Source organism: Martes martes, assembly GCF_963455335.1.
Source record: "Martes martes genome assembly, chromosome: 4".
Lineage (NCBI taxonomy): Eukaryota > Metazoa > Chordata > Mammalia > Carnivora > Mustelidae > Martes > Martes martes.
The window spans coordinates 190,562,239-190,583,423 of record NC_137891.1 but is presented as its reverse complement, the minus strand read 5'-3'; the positions used below and the strand labels follow the sequence as shown (position 1 = coordinate 190,583,423).

The 21,185-nt window shown below is 59.9% G+C and overlaps 2 protein-coding genes across 8 annotated transcripts; one reads left to right on the top strand and one right to left on the bottom strand.

Moving 5' to 3' along the window:
• Positions 1 to 218: 218 nt before the first annotated feature.
• On the top strand, positions 219 to 2,715 carry MMP23B (matrix metallopeptidase 23B). 3 transcript variants are annotated; one of them, XM_080801240.1, is made up of 8 exons: positions 219 to 536; positions 940 to 1,010; positions 1,110 to 1,249; positions 1,314 to 1,481; positions 1,817 to 1,981; positions 2,057 to 2,167; positions 2,282 to 2,408; positions 2,497 to 2,715. In XM_080801240.1, the coding sequence occupies exons 1-8, from the start codon at positions 384 to 386 to the stop codon at positions 2,669 to 2,671; spliced, it is 1,110 nt and encodes a 369-aa protein (XP_080657366.1). In that variant the 5' UTR covers positions 219 to 383; the 3' UTR covers positions 2,672 to 2,715. The 3 variants fall into 3 exon arrangements, with proteins under 3 accessions (XP_080657366.1, XP_080657365.1, XP_080657367.1); XM_080801239.1 differs by having other exon boundaries at positions 241 to 536; positions 868 to 1,010; positions 1,383 to 1,481; XM_080801241.1 differs by having other exon boundaries at positions 369 to 536; positions 868 to 1,010.
• Positions 2,716 to 3,589: 874 nt separating this feature from the next.
• CDK11B (cyclin dependent kinase 11B) lies at positions 3,590 to 19,749 on the bottom strand (the record flags this gene model as incomplete). 5 transcript variants are annotated; one of them, XM_080801233.1, is made up of 20 exons in its annotated part: positions 19,637 to 19,749; positions 19,041 to 19,164; positions 18,204 to 18,319; positions 17,195 to 17,322; positions 15,999 to 16,137; positions 9,573 to 9,709; positions 8,955 to 9,077; positions 8,545 to 8,640; positions 8,300 to 8,461; positions 7,943 to 8,008; positions 7,295 to 7,470; positions 6,883 to 6,973; positions 5,852 to 5,973; positions 5,521 to 5,626; positions 5,107 to 5,228; positions 4,917 to 5,024; positions 4,723 to 4,839; positions 4,455 to 4,603; positions 4,249 to 4,367; positions 3,590 to 4,083 (listed from the first exon to the last, which is right to left on the bottom strand). In XM_080801233.1, the coding sequence occupies exons 2-20, from the start codon at positions 19,149 to 19,151 to the stop codon at positions 3,590 to 3,592; spliced, it is 2,682 nt and encodes an 893-aa protein (XP_080657359.1). In that variant the 5' UTR covers positions 19,152 to 19,164; positions 19,637 to 19,749. The 5 variants fall into 5 exon arrangements, with proteins under 5 accessions (XP_080657359.1, XP_080657361.1, XP_080657360.1 ...); XM_080801235.1 differs by having other exon boundaries at positions 7,295 to 7,464; XM_080801234.1 differs by having other exon boundaries at positions 19,318 to 19,736.
• Positions 19,750 to 21,185: the final 1,436 nt, after the last annotated feature.

Here is a 21,185-nt window from a genome sequence, read left to right as displayed (position 1 = left end):
CGCTGGTCAGGGAGCTGGAGGCGCTCCATCCCGTGGAAGAGCGGGACTCGGGACCCCAACTGCCCACCCCTGCCCACCCTTCCCTTCGCCGGCGCCTCTGGCGTCTACCCCTTCTCTCGCTGCCGGGCCCTCCTCGCCCCCACCCCCCACGTGACCCCGCCCAGCAGGCCCTGCCCAGGCTGCTGCCACCGACCCACAGGCCCCGGGTCCGCACCCCAGGCTGGCGGCAGGACTGTCCTGACAGTGGGGACGGCCGGCCAGCTGGTTCCCTTCAGGGGCACGCACCTCCCCCCCGCACCCGTCCCTGTAACCCGAGCCGCTCGCAGCGCCTCCCCGCGCAGCCCCGCTGGGCCCGAGGCCCCGACAGTGAATCCGCAGGCGCCATGGGCCTCGGGGCCTGCGTGTCCTCAGCGGCGTCGGGGGCCCAAGCCCGCCGGCTGGAAGCTGTGCTGGGCACCCTGTGCCTGCTGCCCGCGCTCCTGCTGCTGGCCCGGCTCGGGGCCCCTGCCGCCCGGTTGGGGGCCAGCGGGGCACAGGTGAGAGCGGGTGTGGCCGGGCGGAGGGGTGGGTGGCCAGAGGGTCCGAGAGCCTGCGTGTCCCCGGGGGGGGGGGGAAGGGAGGGGGAAGCCAGCATCAGGCCTCCAGCTCCGCCCAGTCTGACCCGGGCTGTGGTCAGTAACCTCCTTCTCCTGGCTGTGGAAGCGCTGGCCGGGCTGGAAAACCCGGACTCGCAGAAGGACCAAAGGAGGGAATTTCAAGGCTCCCTGAACCACGCACCCGCCTGCTTTCTTTAGTTCTTTTTCCAAGCTTTTTCAGACGTGGGGACGGTCCCTACTGTGACCCCACGAGCACTCGCTTTCCTTGAAGGGAGCCGTCGCCGCCGCACCCTACCAGGCGGGTGTCTTTGCCACTCCAGGACCCGGTCCTCCGCCCCTCCAGGTGCCCCGCAGACGCCGCTACACGCTGACCCCAGCCAGGCTGCGCTGGGACCACTTCAACCTCACCTACAGGTGTGACGGTGGCCCAGGACGGTGGGTGGCCCAGGACGGTGGGCACAGGGGAGCGTGCCCTAGCCCTGCCACCACCCTTGACCTTAACCCCCATCCCAGGATCCTCTCCTTTCCGCGGAACCTGCTGAGCCCCAGTGAGACCCGGCGGGGCCTGGCTACCGCCTTCCGCATGTGGAGTGACGTGTCCCCCTTCAGCTTCCGAGAGGTGGCCCCCGAGCAGCCCAGCGACCTCCGCATAGGTGCGCGCCGTGCCCCCGCCCCCGCCTGGCCCTGTGGCCCCCTCTCAGCCCTGTGCTCCCCCAGGCTTCTACCCGGTCAACCACACGGACTGCCTGGTCTCCGCGCTGCACCACTGCTTCGATGGCCCGACAGGCGAGCTGGCTCATGCCTTCTTTCCTCCGCACGGTGGCATCCACTTTGACGACAGCGAGTACTGGGTCCTGGGCCCCACGCGCTACAGCTGGAAGAAAGGTGATGGCCTGGACTCCTGCGGGGCCCTCTGCACCAGGGTGGGCACGGCAGGAGAGCTTGGGGGGTGGCGGCTGCGATTTGGGGTCAAGTAGGCAGGAAGGGGGAGGCTGGGAGGAGGCCATAGGCCTGGGTTCCAGGAGCGCTGAGCACCCACCCCCACCCGCCGCCCTGCTGCTGGAGACGGAGCTGGAGCTGCATTCCTGGGGACCGAGCTCACTGCCTCTGGAACATTCTTATCTTCCCATGGCTGTGCTGAGGGAGGCTCTGCGGGCCGCAGCCGGCAGAGCGGGGAGGGCTGGGCCGGGGCTCGAGGGGCTGACCCGCGGGCCCCGCAGGCGTCTGGCTCACCGACCTGGTGCACGTGGCGGCCCACGAGATCGGCCACGCGCTGGGCCTGATGCACTCGCAGCACGGCCGGGCGCTCATGCACCTGAATGCCACTCTGCGCGGCTGGAAGACGCTGTCGCAGGACGAGCTGTGGGGGCTGCACCGGCTGTACGGTGAGTGCTGAGGGGGCCGGGCGGGCGGGCCGGCGGGCGGGAGGGGAGGCCTAAGGCCAGGTCAACCTCCCGCAGGCTGCCTGGACCGGCTCTTTGTGTGCACCTCCTGGGCGCGGAGGGGATTCTGCGACACCCGCCGCAGGCTCATGAAGAGGCTCTGCCCCAGCAGCTGTGACTTCTGCTACGGTGAGGCCGCGGCCCCACTGCCGGGTCTGGCCGGAGGTTGGGCGGGGGGGGGGGGGTGGGGGGTGGGCGCCGCTCTGGCCCTCTCTGAGCCCGGCCCCTCCCGCCGCTCTGCAGAGTTTCCCTTTCCCACGGTGGCTGCCACCGCACCGCCGCCCAGAACCAAGACCAGGCTGGTGCCCGAGGGCCGGAACGTGACCTTCCGCTGTGGCCAGAAGATCCTGCACAAGAAAGGCAAAGTGTAGTGAGTGGCCCTGCCCTGTGCCCTCCCCACCGAGGGTGGGCGGTGGGGACTCGGGACCCCGCCCAGCCCCGTGCCCTGCTCCCCGCAGCTGGTACAAGGACCAGGAACCCCTGGAGTTCTCCTACCCCGGCTACCTGGCGCTGGGCGAGGCGCACCTGAGCATCATCGCCAACGCCATCAACGAGGGCACGTACACGTGCGTGGTGCGCCGGCGGCAGCGCGTGCTCAGCACCTACTCCTGGCGGGTCCGAGTGCGCGGCTGAGCTGCCCGCGGGGCCGAGGCCGCTCATAAAGCACTTTCTCTCTGAAGTCTGCGCGCCTTTCTTGGGAGGGCGGGCGGCCAGCCTTGGGGCCTGTGGGGTGGGGCCGCTCGGCCTGTGCTCCGCTTCACGTGGGGAGCCTGGGGCCGGGACACCCCAACTTCCCCACAGTTCCTTGGGGTGAGGATGCGGTCCTCAGGCCCGGGCCAAGGCGGGCTTTTCCCGGGCTGGTCCTGGGGAAATGGGGTAAACGAAGGCGCAAACGTGGAGAGCATCCCCCAGAGAGCAGGCTGAGCCCAAGCAGCCCGGGCTCCCTGGGAGTGTCTTGGGTTTGCTCAGGGGTGCGGGAGGCAGGAAGGCCGAGAAGGGCAGGCCGCTGTGCCCGCAAGGCCGCCAAAGGAGTTGGGATGGGGGTTGGGGCAAGTGAGGCCCGAGAGCGAGGGCCGACACCGGAGTTGGGGGAGGAGCTGCTGGTGCCAACAGAAGGGACAGAGTGGAGCTGGTGGACGCCCTGGGCAGTGGCAAGCAGCCCCCCCGCTTTGCCACAGTGACGCCCTGTCCCGTTAGACCGGGAGCTCGAGACCTGGCAGGCCAGGAAGAACCCGGCCAGCAGTGGGTCCGAGGCCACCCTTCTTTCCCGGGCGCCACCCAGAGAACGCAGGCCCGAGGCCCCGCCAGGCAGCACGAGGCCAGGCCTCGTCCACTAGGGGCCAGCTGCGGAAGGACATGCCAGAGCTTCCCTCCAAGAACGTTTTACTGCCATCTTAAAACAGGTTAACAACTTTGTACAAAACCCACCGTGGCCAAGAGCTTGCACACCGGCTCCGAGGGGCCCGGGGCCACAGATGCCCTGAGTGAGGGGCAGGAAGGTGTGAGGCAGGAGCCTGAAGTTCAAAAGTAGAAAAAATCCTGCCCCCAACTTCATTGCACACCAAGGCCAGTCCGCCCGCGGCGAGCGCGGGACCCCGCGTGTCGAGGGTGCGCCGTCTGCACTGGCCTCTGATGGCTGCCCCGTCCGCTCCCTGCGTGGCAAGTCTGACACATTCGAAAAAATACAGCCTTTCCTTCCACAACAAGGAAAATGTGATTTAATTCTACAAATTTACAAGCCAAGATAAAATAAAACGTGGAAAAGCAAACGCGACGGGCTGTCTGGGACTCGAGGTGGAGATCCGCAGCCACGCCAGCCCGCGGCAGCTGCGTCCAGGCAGAGCAGGGCCTGGGTCTGGAGCCGCGCGCTGCCTCCGGCACCCGCCCTGGTCCCGGCCAAGTCTTGCTGGGCGGCGGCCCCCACGGGGCTGGTGTGGGCTCCGTGCCAAACCTCAGAACTTGAGGCTGAAGCCAGGGCCCGCGGCCGAGGCCCCCTGGTTTGTGGTCGTGAGGTGGAAACCCGTCTCCTTCAGGTCGTCGTCGCCCTGGGGAGCAAGTGGCACTGTGGGGCCCCGGCCGGGCCAGCCTCGCCTCGGGGAGCCCCCACATCTTCCCTCCTCTGCCAGCCCGGCCCCTCACCAGCTGGCTGTACCCCAGGCCTCCCTCTGGGGGCCGTGGGCTTGTGCCACGCTTGACCCTTTGCTGCTCACTCTTGGCGGGCCACGTGGGGAACATCGAGGGGTCGATGGGGAGGGGGGTCTCTCGGAAATACTCATGCTTGAGGCCGTCCTCTGCACTGACTCTCCGCCCAGGGAAGTAGGTTAGGAACCTGGGGGAAGAAGAGACCTTGGCATCCAGCACGGGGGGGTGGGGGGTGAGGGCACGGGGCAGGGGGTGCACCCACAGGTTCACACACTTGTTCATGAGGTCAAAGCCCTGGTCTGAGAGCAGCGCCCCAAAGCGTTTGCGGAGATTGTTGTAGGGGTACTCGGTGAAGGTCATCTTCTTGACCGCGGGGAGCTCATTGTAGCCAGGCCAGATTTTCTCACTGGGGGTACCCAGGTCCTGAGAGACAGACAGACAGATGGGTCTCAGAACGGCCCCGGCCTGCAGGGGAGGGTCTGGTCCCGGGGGCCTGCATGTACCAGGCAGGGCGCTTTTGCAGGCGGGAGTCACAGACGCACCTTAAACACTTTGTTGATCTGATCGATTTCCGACTTCCCAGGGAAAAGCGGCTTCTGGGTCAGCAGCTCCCCGAAGATGCAGCCCACCGACCACATGTCCACAGCCGTGGAGTACTCCTGGGGGGCCGGGGGGGCACTCAGGGGGCTGCACGGGCAGCGAGCACGGGTCAGGTCCCCCAGCCCCCAGCACTCACCTTGGCGCCAAGCAGCAGCTCCGGGGCACGGTACCACAGGGTCACCACGACGGGGGTGTAGGCCTTCAGAGGGGACCCGTATTCCCTTGCCAGCCCGAAGTCCCCGACCTGCAAGGACAGAGGGCGGGCTGTGGGCAGGCCGCTGAGGCCCAGTCGGGGGCGGCCCCGAGGGTGAGCCGCGGGGACCCACCTTAAGGATGCCCGCGTGGCTCAGCAGCAGGTTGGAGGTCTTGAGGTCCCGGTGCAGGATCCAGTTGTCGTGCAGGTGCTTCACACCCCGCAGCAGCTGGATCATCAGCGTCTTGACCTCCCCTAGAGGGCGGCGGGGTCACGGTCCTAGGTCATCTGCCTGCCTCAGCAGCGACCAGGCTCCTCGGGGCACGTCCCTCCTGGGAACGAGCCCGGCTCGGCACGGCCCCGAGGCGCGCACACGCACACACACACACGCATGCGCGCGGTGGGAGCGCGCCAGAGTTCCCAGGTCAGGGACACCGCCTGCAGCCCAGACGGCCCAAGGGCGGGGCGCTCCTGGGGGGGACAGCGGCCAGAGCGCCACAGGTGTAGGAGTGACTTGGGGCTGTGCCCGCCGCGCCCGCAGGCCCACCTGGCAAGAAAGGCTGCTTCATGGTCTCCATCAGGCTCTTGAGGTCGTGTTCCACGTAGTTCATCACGATGTAGATCTTGTCCATGTTGCTGCCCACAACTATTTCCTGAGAGACAAAAGCCAGCGGGTGGGTCACCCGGGGCTCACCTCTAGGCCCCAGCTCTGTAACCGCTGACTCCTGGGGCCTAGACACACACAGACGGCAGGGACCTGTCAGGTGTGGTAACCTTCAAGGGGCTGACGTGGCGGGGGCGCGAAGACTCCATTTTTGCACGACACAGGTGAGCGTGACCCCCGGCTGCCCTTGGGGCACAGGCCCGGGAGGCCTTACCCGGACCGTGACGATGTTGGGGTGCTGCGCCTTGAGGATGGTGTTGATCTCCCTCAGAGACGTGATCGGGAAGCCCTCTTTCTCCTTCTCCATCTTCAGCCGCTTCAAAGCCACAATTTCATCTGAAAACAGTTCGGAGGCAGGTTGAGGACACCTCCTTCCACACACACGCACTTGGCTGGGACTCGGGAAGTGCTTCTTGTGCACAGAGAAGTCTTGTTTTAACGGATGTCTCACATCCGCACCAAGAGAAAAAGCCCAAACCTGCTACCCTGAAAGAAACACGAGGCCGATTTCCAAACCGGCTTTCGTCCGAAACAGGTAAGAGTTTCCCATTCTCCCTGTCCCTGCCGTGGTTTGCCGGGAGACACCGCAAACCTCAACATCCCAACACAGAAACATTCACCAGGGTCTCAGGATCTCAAGGGGCCTCCTTGAGTTTCCAAGACCCAGATGCGGTGCCAGGGAAGCTTCCAGGCCACGGCTCACACACCCGTTCAGGTGCTAGCACTCGAAGTGGACTCCACACCCACCCCTGGAGCTGAGGCACCTGCCGCCACAAGCAAGCAGCAGAGCCTCCCGATCGCGCTGACCTCTGGACTCCACAGACGTCAAGAAGTCAACTGCTCAGGGGCCCGTGAGTCATTAGCTGGTGCTCGCCAGGTAAGGCGAGGCCGTGACTGGGCATCTGCGGAGGGAGGACTCCCAGGAGAGTAGGAACTGTGTGTTCAATGACCTAGACACTGAGGGTGCCAAGGGCCAGGATGGCCCGGGCTTGGATCTCAGTCCCTGCAAGCTGGCTGTGGCTTAAGCAGAACACCCTGCCTGCCTCCCTCCCAGAGTCCACGTGGGCCCGGCAAGACTGTGCAGGGGAAACACGCCAGGCCTGAGAAAGTGCGGCGGGTACGCCCAAGGACAATGCGCCTCAGGAGAAACTCCTTCCTGCCCGAGGACAGGTTCTCTGTGCCACCCGGTTCCTGCCCTACATCTCCCTTCCCCCACCTTGGGGGACCACTCGATACTGCACCCACCTGTTTTCTTGTCCTTGGCTCTGTACACCACCCCGTAAGTGCCTTCCTCGATCCGGTTCAGGCACTGGAACTCCTCCACGCTGCGACAACCCTGGAAGGAAGCACGCTGTGAGGACGCAGTGGCCACGGCCCTCCTGCCTGGCCTCCTCAGTGAGCACGTGCTCCTGGATCAAGAAATAAAACCAACCCGCCATAAAACCTGGCCCCGGGCGCACCCTTCTGAGCCAGGCCTGGTCCGCCCGCTCTGCGCTAGGGTAACACCAGGGATGACACCGCCAAAGCCCCGGCACCTTCCCTCGCGGCACGGGTGACCCCAGTGGCAGGTGCCCACAGCAGAGGTCCCGCTCTCAACCCCCAGCCCTACCCGCCGTCGGCCAAGCCGAGCCAGCCTTGGGGGGGAGGGATGCCTGACCTGCAGGGCAGGGAGGTACTTGGGCAGCTCCTGTTTGAGTTCAATGGGTGACAAGGCGGGAGAGTCGGGCACAAAGTCGCCCTCAGTCAGGGCGCTGCTCTGCGGAGTGCCCTCGCCAGCTTCTTCCTCCCCTTCCTCACTTTCTCCGGAGTCTCGGTCAAATCGGGACTCTGGAACTTCAAACGTTAAACCCAACTATGGAACCAGGAATAAGCAGTGTCATCGTCCCTCTCGTGCTCTGGGGCGGGGGGACACCAAGTGCATGCCAGAGCCGCTGCGGCGACCCCAGATGTGTGTACCCCACCAGCCTGGACAGAGGGCACTGGGGTCTTGGGGTTCACCAGCTCAGCCAGAGGTCTGGGAGCCGCTGACTGGAGCCGGGGCTCGAAGGTGGCACACCCGGGACTCGTCTCTCAGGCCCTGAGGGCCCAGCCTGGCTGCTGCCTCCCTGCCGTGTCCAAGCCACGGGGATGCCGAGGACTTAGGGATGCCGGCCCTCCACGGTCACGAGCGGGTCTCCCAGGGAGCTGGCTGCCTGTGCCTCGGGCGAGGGGTACGCACACAAGACGGTGACCTGCTGGCTTTGGAAAGGGTCACAGAGCTGAGGGGCAGCCGAGGGAAGGACTGCCTTGCGGGGGTGCCGCTCACCGACTAGGACGTGGTTCTCGCTCTCCCGCTCTCCGTCCTCACTCATCTCGTCCTCACTCACTTCCTCTGCAAGACAGAGCGGGCGTCCGCTCACACCTGCAGGGCCTGGGCCCCGCACAGGTTTGGGCTTGGCCTCTTTCTAGGGCTCTTCAGACCCTCCACGGGCACAAACAAGGGTCTGCTTTAGCTAATGGACAGCAAAAACCGCTGCAAATCATCACTTCTGGGGTCTCATGGGAATCCCAGATACCAAAGCATTTTCCATTTGGGAGCGTTTTTGAACGGGGAGCGCCGGTGATTCCTCCGCAGTTTGTGAACACCAGACGCGACGGCTGGGGAGCCCCGCGCCCTCCTCACCGGCCGACTGTCCCGACGCGTCCTCGGAGTTGCTGCCCGTCTCCTCCTCCTCCTCCTCCTCCTCCTCCTCCGACTCTTCACTGCTGCTCCCCTCCTCCTCCTCCTCCTCCTCCTCTTCCTCCTCCTCCTCCTCTTCCTCCTCCGAACCCGACCCTGACTCCGCTTTGGGAAGAAAACAGCTAGAAGAGCACAGCGGGGATGGGCGCCCCCCCCTCCCCCCGTGCGGCCGCGGAGCCGGCGCTGACCTGACGAGGACTCGGCAGAGCTGGTTTTCCTTTCGCTGTCGCTGACGTCCTGCAGGTCGGACAGCAGGTCTCGCTCTTCCGTTTTCTCTTCTTTCACTTACGAAACAAACCATCAAAGTTGAATGTGGGAAGCGTTTGACCACAAACAAGACCCGACGGCGTCTTTCCTGCTGAGGCTGACTGTGTCCTGGGTGACACACGGCCCCCCACTGAGCCGGAAGACCGCTCTTGACACCTGTAACAGTGTCTCCGACACACACAAATGTGCTCCGCACTAACGACGGTCCCACCGCGCGTTCTGGGAGTACCACAGCCCATGTCAGTGCACAACAAAAGCAAGTGTTCGTGAAGTCTTGGTTTGCCGAGAGCCATGCCACGCTGGCCCGCAGGCAGGCCCCGTGCGCCCTTACCTGGCTTCCGGCCGTCTGTCAGCTCAAACCTCTCTCGGGGCGGCCGCAGCGGGCTGCGACTCCAGTGGCTCGCTTTCACTTTGTCGCCGTAGTCTTCTCTCATCGTTCGGTGATGTGCAGACACTGGGGCACAAAACACAGCGGGAGGCGGGGCTGGCAGCACCCTCTCCAGCAGGGCCCTGCCTCGGTCGGGTCTCAGCCGCACCCCTGCCGGTGGTGACGCAGAACATGTGCTCATAGCTCTGGCGACAGAGGCTGGAGGCTGTCCCTGAGGACCCACAAGGACCTTCCAGACTCCTCCCCATCGGTCAGAAAGGCAGGGGCCGAGACCCACCTCTTCGAGTCCGTGCCGGGCCAGTGTGGGCAGCAGACACAGCAGCCCGGCACCGGGCCCGGGAAGGCCCCGCCGCGCACCCTCACCGCACACCTCAAGTGCCCACGGCCTTCCTCGGCCAGGACCACACGGTCACGCTCAACTCCTGAGCCTCACGGCCTGCCCCCGCACCGCACGGCCACCGTCCGGAGCACCTCGTCCCTCAGTGTCACTCGTGCGGCCCTGAGCTCGCCCACGGGAGCAGCACCCCAGCCACCCCAGCCACGAGGCGCGCCCGCCCGCACCTTCCCTGCGGGCCTCGCGCTCCTTGCGCCGCTCCTCGGCCCGCCGCTCCCGCTCCTTCTGCTCCCGCTGCTCCTTCTGCTGCTCGCGCATCTTCCGCTCCCGCTCGCGCTTCCTCTCCAGCTGCTCAAGGCGGTCCCTGCAACGAGCACAGGCCAACGCTCTCTCCGGTTTTCCTTTTTTACCCCAAGTGCCTTCTGTTCAAATTTAAAAATCGCCCATTTAGGTTATTCAAACCATAAAGGGCTTTTCCAGAGCCACCGATATCCGTGCACATGTCCCCATAGACACGGGAGAACCAAGCAAGGGGCGGGGGGGGGGGGCGGCGCGGTGTCAATCCTTGAGCGTCGGACTCTTGATTTGGGCTTGGGTCACGACCTTGGGGTCATGAGACTGAGCCCCGCGTCAGGCTCCATGGTCGGCGCGCAGTCTGCTGATCTCCCTATCTCTGCCCCCCTCCCCGTTTGTACACTTTCTCTCTCAAATAAAAGTTTTTTTTTTAAACATTTTTGTCGATTTGACAGAGACTGAGAGATCGAGAGAGAGAGCTCACACACAAGCAGGGGAACAGCAGGCAGAGGGAGAGGACCCAGTAGGCTCCCCACCAAGCAGGAAACCCGATGTGGGGCTTGATCCCAGGAAGCCAGGATCATGCGCTGGGCTGAAGACAGAGCCACCCAGGCGCCCCTCAAATGAATAAAATCTTTAAAAAAGAAGAAAAAAGGGGCGCCTGGGTGGTTCAGTGGGTTGAGCCTCTGCCTCCGGCTCGCGTCATGATCTTGGGGGCCTGGGGTCGGGCCCCGCATCGGGCTCTCTGCTCGGCGGGGAGCCTCCTTCCCTTCCTCCCCCTCTGCCTGCCTCTCTGCCTACTTGTGATCTCTGTCAAATAAATAAAGAGTCTTTAAAAAGAAGGAGGAGGAGGAGGAGGAGGAGGAGGAGGAGGAGGAGGAGGAGGAGGAGGAGGAGGAGGAAGCATGCGCCGGCACGACGAGCCCAGTGCTTCCGGACGCCGGTCTGGCGGGCCTGCGAGGCGCGGCCGGCAGCACAGCTCACGTCCACCTTTACGGCGGTCTAGGTCTTCAGGGGCTACAGCGGGGTGGAGGAGCCCACCTGGGGAAGGTGCGGAGGAGGATCCGGACGCAGGCCCGGGCCCTGTCCCTCCTCCCCACCGGATTCCGGGGCGGACGGACCCCCAGGCGACTCGCCAGCCCGGTGGGCACGCGTGTGGCATGAGGAGGGCAGTGGGGAGAAGGTGCTTCACGAAGGCGGCGAGTCACCAAGGACCGCGTGCGCCGCCTGCCCCACCGCACAGGCTGGCGGTGCCAGTGGGCCGGTTGCAGTAAACTTTTATGTCCCTACAGTTATGTCCAAATATAAAAAAGCCAGTACGCCGAAAACGCAGCGAGCATGCACCAGTACACACAAACAGAAATGAGCACGAACAATGGTGAAAATGGAACAAGGCCCGCGGTCCAGTCCCCGGGCCTGTGCTGACGCTGGGGCCCATCAGAGGGCCCTGCTGCAGAAGCCTGGGACTCTGGGAACGATTCTGTAAGTGCCTGAGTCCAAACTGTTGTGAGATAAAAGCTGTAACATGAGATCCAACCAGAAAACTCCATTTTTCATAAACTTATGAAGTCGTGCAACCATCACCGTGAGCCAGTTCTAAAATACGCCCATCGGCCTGACAGGCCCCCTCGTGCCCACCTGTGGCCAGCTCCTAGCCTGCTCCACGAGCCTGTTTCTTTGTGCTTGGGATTCTGGGGATATTCCTTCTGCTTTCTTTGGGTTGAGTCTGCCTCTCTCTTCTGCTAAGGGTAAAGGCTCAGCTGCTCACCTGACAACTTCTCCGTTATCGGTGCCTAAAAGCCAGAACATCTCACTCCGTGCACAGCCGTTTCTGCATCACTAACTCTGGGCATCCTGCTTCTGTTTTCGTTCAGTTCAAAATGTTTTTTTTCTTCTTCCAGTAGGTTTCATGTTCAGGGAGGCGCCCAACGTGGAGCTTGAACTCACGACCCTGAGACCAAGACCTGAGTTGAGATCAAGTTGGAAGCTTGAATGTCTGAGCCCCCGGGCACTTGTGTTTCCTTTTAATTTATTTGGGCCATAGATTATTCAGAAAAGGACTGTGGGATTTCTAAACATTTGAGGATTCCCTCAAGTTTGTTTCTTTGTGTTGATTTCTACTTTAACCCTTTTGTGGGAAAAGGGTATACTTTACACGACCTCAGTTCTCAGATCTGAAACTCGCTGTGTGGCCCAGGCAGGATCCACGCGGCACAACCTTCCCTTTCCGGGCGTGTACCCTGCAGCTTGCTGTGGGGCGCTATATGCAAGGTCAGTGAGACCGAGCCTGTGCAGGCTACTTCCCAGATGTTTTACATCCTTTTCTCTGGTTGTTCTGCCAACAGTGACAACACGGTATTGAAACTGCGACTGGCACTGACGAACTACCCACTTCTCCCTTCAGCTGTCAGGCACATACACGTTCGCCGCCATCACCCCTTCTGCTGTACGGACCCTTCTGTCATTGGGAAGCCCTGTGTCGGCGCTGGTCTGACTTCTGTCAGGTAACTGATGTCTCGCCTGAGCCACTTGTGCTCTGCGGCTGCTGTGGGTGTGGGACATCTCTGTCCGTATGTTTACTTTTGACTTATTTTTGTCCTGGACTAAGAGGTTCTCCTTACAGACAATATACTGGATCTTGCTTTGCTGTCGAAGAACCTCTCCTCTGGGGTACACAAACCACTCCACGTTTCACGTAATTATGGATTTGGCTGAATTTGCTTTCTGTTGTTGTTTGAATTTTATGCCTTCCGTTTTTTTGGTTTAAGTAAGGGTTTTCAGAAAGCCCTGCCGAGTCCCGTTTGCAGCAGTCAGTCAGTCACTCTTCGTGGCTGCTCCGGGACGGGCAGCGCGCATCTTCTCGGACTTACTTCATCCCAGGGAATGCGGGAGCCCCGAGAACAGCTTGGGCCCTCCCCTTTCTCTGTGCAGCCCACACGCACGGTGTCACACCACAGCATTTCCCTCATCACTGTTTCATGCAATCGTGTCTCTTACAGAAATGAAGACGTGAGAAGAAACGTTTGTGGATTCTGTTACATTAACCCGAGCCTTTACCATTTCCAGGGCTCGTCTTTTCTTCCCGAATTTGATGCTTTCTGCTGTCATTTCCATTCAACATGAAGGTCTTCCCTGAGTATTTAAGGCAGGTCTTGCTAATAATGAATTCCACTGGTTTATCTTTCTTACTCCCCTCACTTTGGAAGAAGAGTTTTGCTGGATACAAAATTCCTGGTGGCCAGGCTTTCTTTCGGCAGCGGGGCCTGCCGCGCCACCGCCTTCTGGCGCCCACTGACTCTGAGAAGCCAGCCATCAATCACACTGAAGCCCACCTTCTTTTTTTTTTTTTTTTTAAAGATTTTATTTATTTGACAGAGAGAGATCACAAGTAAGCAGAGAGAGAGAGAGAGAGAGGGAGAGAGAGGGAAGCAGGCTCCCTGCCGAGCAGAGAGCCAGATGCGGGACTCGATCCCAGGACCCTGAGATCATGACCCGAGCTGAAGGCAGCAGCTTAACCCACTGAGCCACCCAGGTGCCCCTGAAGCCCGCCTTCTACGTAGATTTTTCTCCTGCTTCCTTTTAAGATTTTTCTCTGGCTTTCACCAGTTTCACTGTGATGTCACCTTATGGATCCTACTTGGGGTACTGAGCTTCTAGGATGTGTAGATAAATGCTTTTCATCAGATCTGGGACGTTCTCAGGCATCATTTAAAGAAACATCTTTGTGCTGCTTCCCTCTTCTCTCCTGGGACCGCCAATTACACGGGTGTGGGAAGAACAGATGCTGTCCCACAGATTTTTTTTTTTTAAAAGATTTTATTTATTCATTCAACAGACAGAGGTCATAAGTAGGCAGAGAGGCAGGCAGAGAGAGAGGGGGAAGCAGGCTCCCCTCTGAGCAGCCCGCCCGATGCGGGGGTCGATCCCAGGACCCTGGGATCATGACCTGAGCTGAAGGCAGAGGCTTCACCCACGGAGCCCCCGGGCACCCACGTCCCACAGATCTCTGAGGCTCTGCTCGTCTTCTGTTGACTCCGCGCTTCAGAAACCCTAACTTCTACTGCTCCATTCCAAGTTCCTTGCTGACGTGGAACACTCGGTTTCTACTGATGTTTTTCTTCCTTCGTGCAGAGTCACACTTTCCTGTTTCTTTTATGTCTCAAAACTTTTTGTTGAAAACTGGACATATTTCAGGGGCGCCTGGGTGGCTCAGTGGGTTAAGCCTCTGCCTTCAGCTCGGGTCGTGGTCTTGGAGTCCTGGGATGGAGCCCCGCATCGGGCTCTCTGCGCTGCGGGGAGCCTGCTTCCCCGCCTCTCTCTGCCTACTTGTGATCTCTGTTGAATAAATAAATAAAAATCTTAAAAAAAAAAAAAAAAAGAAAAGAAAACTGGACATATTTTGGGGTACTCTAACAAAATCTTTTTTTTTTTAAGACTTTGAGTGCGTGAGAGACAGTGTACATGCACACGTGCAGGGGAAGCAGCAGGCAGAGGGAGAGGCAGACTCCCCGCTGAGCAGGGAGGCCAACGCAGGGCTCGATCCTAGGACCCTGGGCTGAAGGCAGACATTTAACCGACTAAGTGACCCAGGTGGCCCTCTTAACAACAATCTTAAAAAAAAAAGAAAGAAAGAGGGGGCGCCTGGACGGCTCAGTGGATTAAAGCCTCTGCTTTCAGCTCAGGTCACGATCCCAGGGTCAGGGGATCAAGCCCCGCTTCTGGCTCTCCGCTCAGTGGGAAGCCTGCTTCCCCCTCTCTCTGCCTGCCTCTCTGCCTATTTGTGATCTCTGTCAAATTAAAAAAAAATTAAAAATTTAAAAAAAAAAAGAAAAAAAGAAGAGAGAGAGAGAGAAAATTGGACATTTCGGGTAACACACTGTAGCAACTTTGGATTCTCATTTTTCCTCTTAGTTGCTGTTTGGTAACATGCTGTGCTAATCTGTGAACTCCGTCTCCCGACTAGAGTGCGGCCACTGCTCTTTTTTTCCGATACGTTCTTTATTTCCAAGCTTGGCTTCCTTGGGTCACCGCTGTGTGTGCACAGCTGTGCTGTCAGCCCATCCTAAACAGAGTCAGCACAGAGCCAGGCAGACGTGGGCGATTCACATGCTCGCCATGAACCTGGCCACAAAGCTCTGCTCGCCTCGTGATCTCCGACCTTCTCCTGAAGACTCAGTCTGTCCCGTCCCACACCACCTCCACGAGAACAAAGGCTCTTGTCACACCTTCTTCAGTTCACCCCTTCGGCCTTTGTTGCCAGGAATGTCAGCAACATCCACCCTCCTACTTCTCCCTTCCTTGTAGCAGGCCAGCCACCAAGCTTTCTCTGGAAATGACCTCAACGGACAGAGGTGGCCCTCCTATTTACATCTGGCCCTTAGGAACAGATCTGGGGCTATACAGATGCTTTCCTCTGGGAATCTGAGCCCACAGAGGTATACTTGGAGACAAAGGTCCAAGAGTCTGGGGTCTCAGCTCCCAGGCCTTTGGATTTCCCTTTATTTTGTTTGAAAGAACTACAGTGTAACCTGCAGTCTACAGTCTTTTAGAGAACCCCAAGCAACGTATTTCCTTAGTTTTCCTGGCTTAGGCCACCTACAACAGAGCTTGGTACAGACCATGCACTCGGTAAGTACTTCTGCAGAAATCACCCTAAACTAGACTTCTCTTGGGTGTAGATTCTGTGTCAGAATTCCTAGACGTGCACTGGGCTATCTCCGAGAGGGCCTCACTACCATGCCTCGAACACAGCAGCCCCTGTCCTCTCACGAGGCATGCCCCATCCTGATGCATCAAGCTCAGAGGTATTTACAGCTCCTCCTCCTCCTTACCATCATCAGCTGAGAGGCCTGGGAAGATCACTTCTCCCTCCTCTACCTTCCTTCCCCTCTCCACTGTTAGGCGTTTGGCCCCCAAACTTCATTCCTTGTGTCTGAAATTCCTATCTCAGACCCAGCTCCTGCCAGCAATGCCCCTTCCTTCAGGTCCACATCACACTCTTACACAAAATCTCAGGCAACTGCTGGCGTGGCCTGGCTCCTGAGTACCTTCCCCAGCGGCCTGCACCCGGAGAAACTGACGCCCAGGGTTCCATTCCCTTCTTGATCTTTTCTCAGGAAGATTCACACCTATTTCTGTCTTGGGGATGCAGTAAAAACTTAATCCCTTCAGGACAAATCTCTTGAAAGCACCACCCCACGTTCACTGCACTGGGACTCTGGGCCCACAAACCACTTCCTTGTCACATCTGTGTTATGCTGCCAGCTCACTGTGTGTCAAGATGGTCTCTTCTGCCACTTTGACGGGCTGCTGTCCCCAGGAGCGCTCCATTTGGGCTCCTTAAAAATGTGTTCGCTCACCTCTCCCTTCTGGAGTGTTCCCGGGCCATCTCCCTCCTCTTCTGCCTCTCCCACTCCCGACGAGCCTTGTCCTGCTCCTCTCGGTGCCGTTTCCGGCGCTCGTGCTCCCGCTCCTTCTCCTTCGCTCTGGCATGCTTCCCTAAGGAGAAACAAAGTGTCACGCAAAGGGGCCCAATTCCCAAAACATAATTTGCAAATACACAGTGAAGAGAAGAATTTTAATTAAAGACTTGGAGCCTCCAAATCAGGGGAAAATAAGGTGGTGACCACTGAATAGAATTGTAACTTCATCCTGTCTTTCAACTTTCTGTATTAGATAACCTACGACTGGACGACAGCTGAGCCCTGAACACAGGGCAGGGACACGAGTGCCCCGACGCAGCCGGAAACCCAAGGGTAATTATGAGTCCTGAGCGCCCAACTACAAACAGCCTACTGCTGACCAGAGGCTTTACTGATGATGTGTCTTCTGTGTCACATGTGTTCCCCACTGTACTCTAACAACTGCGTGAGCTACATCCAAGAGATTATTGTCAGAAAAACAAGAAGGGAAAGTGCATTCACGGCACTGTCCCGCGGTTACTAGGAAACATCCATGTAACTAGGAACTCCATGTACATGGAGTTCCAGCCCGTGCTGTTCAAGGGTCAGCTGTACACCAGTTCCGTAATTAAGCACCACCACCAGCATCATTCATGAAGAACACAGGAGAGAGCTCAACTCCTGGTGGATTTCCATCTTGTGTGACAGAACCACGCTCATCAACTGCGTCTGTAACAATGACACTTAAACCGGGTGCCGGGGCCATGTTTCCCAGCACCCTAAGAACACTTAATAATGGTGGGAGATCAAACCTACTGGGACTTGATCAAAGATCTTTCTTTCTTCAGGTAATTCAACACTGAATCTCTATAAAAAATGCATATAAATCCCCTACATTTGTTGAATTAACACAATATTACGTTTAAATGAACTAACCGACAACAACGTAACAAGGAGAAAAAGACACCAGAAGGAAAATGAAACAGCTATTTGGAATGATCTATAATAAATTTATGCTTTCAGCTAAAATTTTACTTTCTCTTCTCTTTCAACTGTCCTCTGGATGAATCTGCAGATCGTGATACAGGAAACAGACGACACCTGAACATGATACCAAAAAGAAATAAAAGTAAAAATAAGAAAAACTTCTGTACCCCCTTCTGCTGAATGGCTACGATGCCTACGTTTCTCTTTCCTCTTTTCATCTTTCCTGTGATGAGCCTTTTCTTTCCGAGACATTTGCTGCGGTGGTTTGATAGCCAAAGAATCATCCTCCTCTCCTCTGAAATACACGACAGCATCACATCACGCTCGAGAGTAACGCGGGGAGTCAGGGCGCTGCGGAGCTCCTCCGCCCCAGAAACACGCACCGTTCAGAACACAGGAGTTCAATCTGACCCACCGTTTTAAGCACTGTTAACTATTAAACTTAAGCCAAAACGGATTATCAAATACAGACTCAGATCAGAAGTATAAGTGAAAAATCAGCACTCACACGGGACAGTAAGTCTCAGGAAAGTTTAGGGGGCGATGGACATGTTCGTTACCGTGACCATAACTGCACAAGTATGTACAAGTATCTCAAACCGCATACTCCGTGTATACATACACACACACCTTATCATTTACATACCCATAAAGATGTTAAAATACAGGCATCACAATCTTAATAAAACTTAATGACCCCAAAGGGTCCCTCAACAGTATCTTCAATCGCCTGTATGACTGGAACCCTAGAAGACTTGATGTATGTCTCTGTACCTTACTTTCTGGTTACATTGTCTTTAACTTTCTGATGATGGATAATTTGGTGCTGATCATGGGTACAAGAACGAATCAAAAATGTAAGTAAAAATCCTTACAAATAAGTAAACAAATGAATAAATGTAGCTTGTAGACAGTGTGAACTTAACTGAAGGCTGAGTGCAAGAAAAGAGATACACACTCAGCTGAACTTTCCTAAGACGGGTGAGGGGGGACAGTGATCACACAGAGTCCGTCTTGACTGTGAGGCAAACCTGAGGTCACAACTACAAACGTTTCCGAAGTAATGCGGAGAAGAGCCCAACGGGCCCCCAGCAACGTGGTGGGACCCAGCCGGCCTCCGAAGCGAAGAGCATGTGCGGCCTGGACCCTCCTCCTCGCTGAGTCCCTCTCCCCCACCTGTCTTCCATGGAGTCCTCCCGTCTGTAGGGTGAGTTCCGGATCGTAATCTCCATGCGGTGGTCCCTCAGCTCCCCTTCCTCCAGGGAATCCCGCTTGGAATCCCGGTCATCAGACTAAGAAGCAAGGAGAAAGTCATTTTCCTCTCAGATAGGTGTCTTCTCAAGGATAATCACACCCTGCCAACATCCGAAAACACGTCTCCCATCCGCTCGGAACGCGCCAGTGTTCCGAGACACAGAACCCGCCCCGCCGGCTCACACGATGCTAGAAGGGAACTCTGTAAACCCGACCTGACGCGAGAAGTCCGGAGCCAGCGCGGCGCCGCAGGTACTAGACTCTAGGCCGAGCGGCCCGTGTCTACGCAAGCCAGACCGGCTGCAAGACGCGCCCTGCGCCGGCCGATCAGTCGCGAGTGGCGACTGCGGCGCTCCGAAGCCTCCCTCGGCCGACACCCCGCACAGCTACCCGGTTCCTCCGAACGGCATTACGCACACCGGGAAGGGAACGAAGGATGAAACGTTAACCCCAACGCGGCCTCCCGGCAGACTGAGCCGGACACCGGCGCACGAGCCCCGCGGGGGCGAGTCCAGTCGCGCCAGGACTAAGGGTCTCGGCGCGGGCCCCGCCGCCCGCACACGGCCGCCCGCGCGGTCCCGCCGTCCCGGCCGAAGCGCGGCACCTGCACGTCTTCGCCGAGCTCGGCCCGGCTCGGGCTCCCCTGCGACCCCGGGAAGCCGACGGCGCTCGCGCGAAGGCGCGCTGCTCTAACGGGACAACGAGCGCAAAGAAACGGAACGTCCCTCGGGACAGGCACGCTCCAGGGGCGCGGCTCACGTTTTTTAGGCGTTTGATCTCCGCTTTCTCCTCCTGCTCCTTCCGCCGCTTCTTCTCCTGCAGGATCTCATCTAACGTCTTCACCTTCCAGGAGTCCTTCTCATCCCCCATTGGAGTGAGGACGCTGCGGAGGCACAGCCGGCCCGTCAGGACGCGGCGCCCCGGCCCCGGCTAGCGCCGCTCCGACACGGCCCCGCGGGGGCAGCGCCGCCCGCGCTCGGACCGCCGTCGCGGGGGCATCCCCGACGGCCCGGGGCGCGCCCTCGCCCCCGGTTACCTTTCCGCCAGAGCTCACGGCAGCCCCGCCGGGGGCTACATGAGATCCTCCGTGCGGAGCTCGCGGCGCGCTCCCCGGTCCTCCCCGCGCACCGGGCTGGCCGTCAGGAGGGTCCGGGAGCCGGGGTGGGGCGCTGCGACACGGCCGCGGCGCCGGGACCCTCGCCCCCTGGGCTCAGCCGCCACGAGCCGGGGTTCGGGCCCGACGCCGCCTCAACCCCCAGCTCCGCGCGGGGCGACGAGGCGGGAAGCGACGCCCGGACGCGAGAGGTCAGGGAGCTGGCTGCGCCCGCCGCTCGTTCCGGCCCTCCGCCACTCACCCCTGCACCGCTGCTGCTGCCGCCGCCACCGCCGCCACCGGTCCCGGAGCCTGAGGAGAAACAGCGCCCGGCGCGCGCCAGTAGCGTCGCCACTTCCTGCGTCGGCGCCGGCTGATGACACACGGGGGCGGAGCCCGCCGCCGGCTCGGGACCGAGGGCATCCGGCGCGTTGGCTTGGCGTCACTTCCGTCCTGGATACCCCGCGGCCGTCCTCCACCCCCCACCCCGCCGCCGCCGCCCGGCCCCCGCCGGCGCCCGGCACGTCGCTGGGCCCCGTGCCCGTCCCTGGCCCGCCCGGCGCCGGGCCGGCCTGCGTGGTTTCAGGGGGCCACGGAGACAGGGAAGGGGGCGGGAAGGTAGGCGTCCACGCTATGGCGACCAGTTCCGGCATGAAGAGGGCGAGTGGAACAGGGGCTGGTCGCCCCGGGCGCCTGGGGACGGGCCCCCCTCGCTTTTCTCCTCCGTGCTGAGAACGGCCCCGTCGCGCCGACACAGGAGGGGCCCCGGGGGAAACGCAGGCGGACGGGGTTCGCTTTATCGTGCTGCGGCAGAACGGGAGCCCCGGGGGGGGCCGAGGCGCAGCGACGTGTCCCCGCAGCGGGCTTGGCCGACGCAGCCCCCGAGCACTGCCCCGGCGACCCGCAGCCCCGCACGCGCTCCGCTCGCAGCTGTGCGGCGAGGAGCGACGTAGCCGGGTTCGGAGGCCGACGTCCGTGTGGGGACGCCGCGGAGACCGGCCCTCCGCAGCCCCGCGCCCAGGTCGCCCCGGGCAGGTTCACACTCCGCTCCCACGTCTGCAGACGGGACTAGAAGCAGCCAGTGAACACCGATGTTCCTCAAAACCGGGAAAGAATAACGGGGGGCGCGTGGCGGGCTTAGTCGGGGGGCATGTGGCTCCCGCTCCTACGGTGTGGAGATGACTTACAGTCTTTCAAATAGTGGGCGCTTCTGGTTACTATTACTATTTTTTAACCAATTAGAATAGTTTCCAACTCCTTTTGGAATCTGGGCACTGATCCAGTGCCCACTAAACCCACAATCAGACCCTCAGGAGAAGGAATAAATTCTGCAGAGATGGTAACGTCTCCACCCAAGCAGCAGGTGGTCAGCGGAACGTCCCCCCGGGGCTCGGCTCCTCAGCCGAGAGAGAGAGAGAGAGAGAGAGAGAGAGAGAGAGAGAGAGAGAGAGAGAGAAACAGGGAGACTCACCAGGGGAGCTGGGCATTCTTACTTCTAAACCAAGGGAAGGAAGAGGCCCCAGCCAGAGCAGGTGCGGACTTGGTGAAAGAATGAAGCCCTCAGTGCACTGCTCAAAGGCAGAAGAAAAGACCCCCATGTGCACCAACTCCTCGTTTAGTTTTTCCAACCCAGGGAAACCATGAAAACACTTCAGGCCTTGGGAAAGCACACCACCAGCCAGATGTAAAACGCCACGTGGTGCATGTGTCATCCCTACCGGCCCATCCAAGGGGCCACTCACAGGCAGAACCCACTGGTTCTGGGAAAAGCATTTCCAGCGCGGCGGATGTTCTCGGTGCTGCGTGTGACT